General features: G+C 42.1%; 1 protein-coding gene across 1 annotated transcript in view; it reads left to right on the top strand.

The window, feature by feature from the left end:
- The window catches only part of MATN2 (matrilin 2), a gene marked incomplete at its 5' end in the record, with an annotated part of 50,807 nt that overhangs the window by 42,241 nt on the left and 759 nt on the right, over positions 1 to 7,807 (top strand). The window contains 4 exon segments of the mRNA XM_009072953.1: positions 671 to 823; positions 4,377 to 4,448; positions 4,972 to 5,076; positions 5,318 to 5,413. Of these exon segments, the coding sequence (XP_009071201.1) occupies positions 671 to 823; positions 4,377 to 4,448; positions 4,972 to 5,076; positions 5,318 to 5,413 (426 nt within the window).

Here is a 7,807-nt window from a genome sequence, read left to right as displayed (position 1 = left end):
TTTCCCTGCTTTCAGAGTGAAGAAAACTACACATCTTCATTTATTTTGTCCTTAGCACCTCTGCTGGGGACATGCTTGTCCTGAGCATCCCTGCTGTAAGGCTTTTTCCTAGCCCCACAATTTTTCTGTTCTTACCCTCTTAAGTGGACCTCCCAGCCCACTAGGGTCCCTTGGAGCACAAGTCTCGCCTCAATGTGCACTGAGGGTTTTGATGAAACATATTTTTCCCCCAAATCACTGCCATCTTTCAGGATTCTGCTGGGTTTGCTCATTTGTAACAGGTCTTCCAGTCAACCCAGTACTTAGTGTGGTTGAGCACGCCCTACATTCACGGACACACACAGAGCAGACACTTGCAGTGCAATTGTGTGGCTGAACTGTGTGATTCTCTTGGATGTTTTGTAATACACTTTCTAGGGCCATTTACTATCAGTAGCAGCCAGACAATTGTCATCTCTTTAACTTAAAAACTATCTGTATAAGTGAGTTTCTACAAGTCTCCTAAGAACTAAAGCATATTAAGCACGTTCAACACTGATTTTGGAGTTACACAGCATATACATTTCTTGTGCTCTCCCTTTCTCTCATATTTTGCTTTCATGGAGGAGAATTAGGGTTTAGAATTAGAACTGCTGAAGTAATGATTATGTGCAACTTCTTTTCAATCCAGGTATAATTATCTATGCCATTGGAATAGGAAAAGCAATTGAAGAAGAACTGCTGGAAATTGCTTCTGAGCCATCATATAAACATCTCTTCTATGCTGAGGATTTCACAGCTTTGGAGGACATAAGTGAAGAGCTGAGAGCTCAAATCTGTGAAGGTAACAAAATTCCACTTTCATTGAGATAGAAGAGGAGTGAATGCTTACAGATGTTTTGCTTTTTAGATTTTTCTGCCCTTTAATATGAGGAATATATGCCCTTAATCTATCACCAGGTAAGGGTATATTGTTTGTTTTCATAAAGGTTGCATAAAACATACACACTTCTATGCCTAGTAGAATCAATTGCTCCCTCCCTTTTCTTCTTCTGCAGTTAAGTCAGCCATGCAATGAACCCCACCCCACCAAAGAAGCATGATCTACTTCATTAGGAATGTGAGAAAATAATCAGGGATTTGTAATACCTTAATGGGGATTAAAAAAACATCCTTAAAACCAGTGACATAGACCTAAACCACAGCAAAATAAATCGAGAGCTGTTGTGCCTACTTACAGAAGACTAAAAGTAGTTCATTGAACATAGACTCATAGCTACCAAGAATGAATTTCAGTTATGCATAAGCTCCAAGTTTTGCTCCACAAATGTAGAGCACTCTTCTTCACTCTGACACAAACAGCCTCTATATAAGCATTCCCAGCTGAAGTTTTGCAAAGGGAATGGGGAATGTGAGCTGGGACAAAAGCAGTTCACCCAGGGAGGACAGCATGTCTCTCCCACTTGCACATTCCCAGGACTCAGTATTTTTTATGTATTCAAATTGGTAAAATTTGAATATATAATTCAAAATTATAATAAGCAAAATTCAGAAACAGCACTGAGAATAGTATTAGTCACAGCACTAGAATTGTGCAAGATGATTTAATTTTCACTAGCTTTTATTTGGTTGTTTTTCTTGGAATTAAATGCAAACAGGTTTTGCCTTTTTTTTCTTTGGCATTACTGTGTGCAATTGGCTGCAGCACATTTCTTCCTCATGTGGATGTCAATGAAGAAGCTGTAAAATAGAATTTGAGGATGTTTCCCAGCTAGTATACTCTTTGTCTTTTCCTCAGTCCTAAGTCCTAGCTCCATCTTTCTGAAAGATTAAAAACTATGATGACATGAAACCAAGTCAGTTCAATTAACCTTCTTATTAGGCAGATAATCTGCTGATGACAGCATGTCATCTTAAAAGCTAGTGGAGATACCAAAGCCAAAACTATCTGGCAACTAGTATAATAATTCTCACTCATTAGCAAACCCCAGAGCTCAGTGATGGAAACGCATCCTTCAGGTACCCACAGCAGTGGTTAGCAACCCCGATTTTTTTTTCCTTTTAACTACATTATTTAACACGTGAAAAAATAAGTAAATCCTGCCCCTTTGTGGCAGTTTCTAGACTGCACCGCTAGTAACTGGGCAGCGCTGGTGCCTCAGCTTCTGTGTCCTCCTCCTCTCTCACCAACAGGCCATAAGGAATGCCTCACACCTGTGAACTGCAGACTGACCTGGCCTTGTTTTTCCGGACACTCCAGGACTGCCTATTGCTCATCAACTCACTCCACCAGAAATTCTGCCTTCACACCTCTTATACAAGCTGAAAGTTCTTTTTCCCCTTCTGTTTTTTACAGCCTAATTTTTTCCCTCCTTTGCAACAGCAATAACTTTATTTTTACTCCAGCCTTGGTCCTTGGCTGAGGCTCCAGCCTGTGAGGACAGTGGGAGATCCTGTGAACCTCATGGACTCCACTGACAAAGCCTCTCATCCCAGTCCCAGCTGTGGATGCACTACATGTTTCCAACTAAAGCAGAAGCCCTCCAAATATTTTTTTTGGGTAAGGCTTTTTCCCTTTATTCTGCAAGAAAGCATTTGCCTTGTAGAATAGCTGCTGATTACTATTCATTATTCTTGATGACTAGTAGTAAAGAAAAAAAAAGGTTTTTTTTCTCTTGCCTCTTATTAAGAGGAATTCAGTCGGAAGGTTCCCATTCATTGCCTTGGTTAATGTTAATTTCTCATCTGACTGGAAGCACTAACGAGGCTGCAGCAATGTCATACAGAATACACACTCAACACGAATGCGGCTTCACCCCCATTCTGAGCATGTGCAGTGTGGGAGCCTTTAATTACATGGTCATATACTATTTTTGTCACAAGACCCCAGCCCTGATCAGATGACAGTACTCAGCAGCCTGCTGGTTAACATTCTGTTCTCCTTCCAAACTGCAGATTGTTAACAGTGCAGCAAACAGTCAGATGCTGCTCCTCATTAGCCTGCAGCTCTTGAACAACTTCTAGAGCAAGTCATTACCCAGGGTCAAACACTCAAGGTTCATCTTACCTGTTCCTTCTCTCCTATGCTGGAAATACCATCCTTGTTCCCAGTTGATCATTCTTCTGCTAAGACGCCTCACCCAGTCTGTTTACCTTTACCCTGTGATCTCATCCCACACCTCTCTGCCCTGAACTCTTCTCCAAGATCTGTGTTCCTTTCAGCAGTTGGTTCCCATGCAGACTTATATATTATGTAAAGTAGTTCAGCCCACTGCTCTCTGGTCTTCTCACTCAACCATACATTTCTGTTCATCCCCTGGTCCTCATGCTCAGTCATTCCAGCACTCACCCAAGAGGATCTAATCTTCCCAGTGCAACTTAGCACAGCTGTGTATTATTGTGCATCTGTCAAAACTAACTAAACCAGCAAGGATCTCAATAGCTATAGCAAACCTGTGTGGCCCAGAAGCATCTTCCACCTGCCTATACATCTCCATGGGATAGGAGAGTTTGCACATCACCTTTTACCCTCATTCCTTTTCAGTGAAGGAACTCTGGGTTCCACAGGAGGGAGTCCTAGATGTGCCATCCACTCCCCTGGCATAGTTGATCAAGCCGTGTGGCTGTTAAACACATGCTCTTTAGCCCATCTGGGCCATTACTGGCTCCAAAGGCAGTTGGAGGTGAAGGATTTGTGTTCTAGGACAGGACCCGTTCGGAAGGAACCAAAGCTGCCTCCACACTACCCTCTGGCGGCAAGAGAGGGTGATGCACAAAAAGACTGACGTGACTATACCTATCAAACAGGTTCCTGCTTCTCTCCAGACACCTCTTGGCTAAAACGATAGGTATGAGGCGTCTGAAATAAATCTCTACATTTTAAAGGCTGTGCTTCATGAACTAGAAATGTGTATTTTGCATATAACTATAGTGCAGCAAATAAAACTCTACAGCACTCTTCTCACCTAAACACTCCCAACTCCCTAATCAGCGTTTCCCCATTATAAAGAAAACTGAAGGAGTAAGAAACTTCAAGCAGCTTTTATTCTTATTCAGTTCATCCCAAAGGACTGATGGGTGACAATGAAACATGCAAGATTTTTCACTAAAGGACACAAAGTAGATTGCCGTCATTCCAGATTGCTTCACTGCTATTAATCTATTCATAAAGCACTTCTGGGTTTGGAAGAGTTCCTCTGATAGTCTGAGTTGAAGGGCAAGTCCTGGAGTTTCCATCAACACCAGACCTCTTCTAAACTGCACAGGTATGAGGCATTCTCCATGTGTTACGAGAGATAAACACCAAGTTACTGGTAAGAAACATCATTTCTAGGGAGTGTGAACATTTTTATTCTGCCTTCAGTGATATAATTCCTTTGGCAATTTCTATCTACCAGCCTTGAAAGAGTCAGCTCACCAGCAGGATCCATCATCTGGGAGGCTTCACGAGACTGGTCCACAGCCTTCAGGTTGGCTGTTTTAACAGTGTCCTGCTGTCTCTCCAGTCATTGCTAAGTTGCCTCTTCGCGCCATCTTCTCTGGAGAACCCTCACGATTCACCTGTATTTGTTCCTGCCTCTCCCACCTCCAAGCCACCCTTTCTGCAATGTGAAAAATTGAGATTCACTGTACCAAACTCTGCATGGCTGCATGCTTCTGGCACCATCCAGATTAATTACTTCATGGGGGAACTTGTATTTCAACACTGTGCTTGACACTTTAAGCATGTTCAGCTTTTAATCACTTCTATTTCTCACAGGAACTTTCACAACTCCCTTTTGGTTCTGCAACCCACAGCTTAAAACATATATACAGTAAATACAGCCTAACAGCTTGATTCCTTCACATCTTTTATCCCTAGTCCTCTCCATGAATGATCCTCACTGTAATCAGTGAGATTATTTACTAATTAAGAACTTGGTGCATGTCAATGGACAAAAAAAACCCGTATAAAGTGGGTTTAATTTTTAGACTTTTGGGGGTTTCCTGCAGGACCTGAATCAACCACAATAGCCATCACAGATGTCATTGACTGTGCACATCTTGCAATACACCACAAGTATTTGTTTGAAGACAGTCACACTCACTCAACAACAGGTAATCAGGTCACCCTTGTTTAGAATAATGCAGAGTCTTTGAATACATATGCCTATGCGTTGTGTACTATATTCCAGTATTTACTAAAGCTTCCCAGAGTATTCCATTGGATGCCGACCTGTTTTCAGAACAGGAAGCTGTAATAAACCTGCTCTGCATGTCTAAGTCCTTGTGATCCCACCCCCCTTCCCACTGAATTTATTCAGCATTTACCCTGTACTTAACAGTTTCTGTTTTTCAGCAAAAGCTTCAAAAGATAACGACCAGTGCAAATGTGAAAACCTTGTAACATTCCAGAACTATGCAACCAATGAAGTAAGAAAACTCACCCAGCGATATATCCTTTCAGAATAATTGTTTCTTACATACAAGACAAGAGGGGCAGGTTAAAAGAAACTAATTTTAACACATCAAGTCTAAACTGACTCCATAGCTCAAATCAATTTACTGGAATGAAAATCTAAACTACGTACTAGATAATGCTGATCTCCATGAAGCAAGGCCTTTAAGACTTGTATTCTGCCTCTCCTTCATAGAAGGGACTGAAATATTAATAAGGATCTTGAGTTTTAATAACCCCTAATGGTAAACACCTTCAGGGACAGCAAAGAAACAACTTGTCAAATTCAAGACTAACACTTTGCTTTGGGTTATTTCTTCAGATGGTATTGAAATAGCATTTACTGGCTACTGGAGTCAGAACACAGGAGATGTTTCCCTTCTGAACTGCGTGATGAGGCACCAGATGCACTGAGTCATTTAAAACCATACTTCAAACAAACAGGAATTCAGAGGACTGAGATTTGATTAATTTTGCATCAAAAAAAGGCAGATAAAAATTAGCAAAGTGCAGATCGATAGCTGCTGCCCCTCCCCAGTCAGTCTGTTTTTTTTCAAGGGAATTGTTAGTGTAAAGGCTGTTGCACTATCTGTAACATCTACCACATGTCCCAGGAGACAACAGCAGCAAACTGGCAATACAACCATCATGCAGTATTTATGCAGCAAATTCCTGTTCTCTTCATGAAAGCTGCTTCTGTCTGATCAAATAAATAGTAAGACAACATCACACCTTCTATGCAAGTTCTGTAACTATGTGCAAGATCACTAAGCACTTATTTTCTGCACAGAAGAGTGCAGTAATACCAGTAACTCATAACTGCACTTCCTAGACAAGAACAGCTTCAGACTGAGGAACCTACAGAGTGAAGTCTGTCCAGGGTGAGGATAACAGAGCCCTCAGTGACAGCAGACAAGACCACAGAGGGCTCTGTTCACCTGATTCAAAACACTGCCTACCATTTCAAATCTTACCTCCAGCCACTTTGTGTAACTGCAGCAGCAAACTTCACTCTCTCACCTTCCCAAGTGAATCCTTCAGCAAACACTTTCAGGAATCATGTTCTGATCATCTGATTCAATTATTCCATGCAAAGTAGATTTCATAGAGAGAGAAAGCCATCATGTAAGGTTATTGCTAGGTGTGTCAAATGCTCATCAACACATACACTCCTCTGAAGGGACTGCTCCAAATGACTTCAGAGAAAAATCTCCAGGTCGTTTCTCACATCCTTAAGAGTGTTATCTAGACACACAGAGTTCCAACCTTGATGCTGACACAAAAGGAGACCACTTCTTGCCCCTTCAGCAGTGGCCTCAGCCCCTTTACTGTAATCTGCAGCTGGGCTATGAGGAACACTGAGCTTACTCAGAATCAAAGAACACAGAGCTTAGCAACATGTGCTTTTGCTTTACAATTTGAGCATGCAATCCTGTGATCTTTAGTTCAAGAAGGACTCAAAGTGATGGAAAAGCTGCTGACGCTGAGCTGGAGACCTGCGTATTTTGATAGGCACAGTGGATGGTACTTCCTCAGAGCACTGTGCAACCACCACTTTGAACACAGTAAGAATCATCCAGTTTCCTCTCCATTACAAACCTCATTTCTCTGCCTTATCTCAAGAGTGGCTCAGATACAGTGATACACTAGCTCTTGATAACTGCAGACGATGCTGGCCAGTCCCATCCAGACATCTGCAAGGGAGAGGGAGAACTGGCTATAAAACTAGCTCATTACAGAATATAAATTTAGAGGCATCAGTCCAAATCGTTGATGATTTGTATCCAACTACATTGAACTTTTTCTATCTGTAGTTGAGTCAAGCAGTTTCATTAGACAGGTAATAGTTTCTATCAGTTTCTGCTTGAGCTTTGCCTCTGTGAACGCTTGAGAAATGTGGATGTTGCACAGAAAGCAGCTCACATGAGTATGCATAGAGTAATCCCTTCTGCATGACAGACAGCTGAGGGATTACCAAACCTAAACCTGATGTCCAGGCAAGCTAGTCCCCACAGAGCAGGGTACCCACTCTTGCTCCTTACTAGCAAGAGGACAGATTCTCCTGCTGTCAAAGCAGGGCAGGGATATGGACACAACACATGGCTGTTCTGGCCAAACTCAGAGGCTGAACTCAGTCTATTTACCCATACCAATTCCTAACTGCCCCTTGTCAAAGATCCCAATTTATATGCCCAGTTCTCCATTTTCCCTTGTGTAAGACCTTAAAATGTTGAAATCAAGACACTAGACAAACAAGCAATTGAGTGCAGCAACTCTGTCCTTCTGAGCAAGCCTGTGCCTTCAGTTCCCTCCTGATGCTAGGTCTCCCCTTTCTCAGTTTCCCCTAGCTGCCTTACCATGGCACTCAGTGGTGGTCAGGTAAACAGTACT

Source organism: Acanthisitta chloris, unplaced genomic scaffold (genome assembly GCF_000695815.1).
Source record: "Acanthisitta chloris isolate BGI_N310 unplaced genomic scaffold, ASM69581v1 scaffold4554, whole genome shotgun sequence".
Lineage (NCBI taxonomy): Eukaryota > Metazoa > Chordata > Aves > Passeriformes > Acanthisittidae > Acanthisitta > Acanthisitta chloris.
This window is presented reverse-complemented; position numbering and strand designations above follow the sequence as displayed.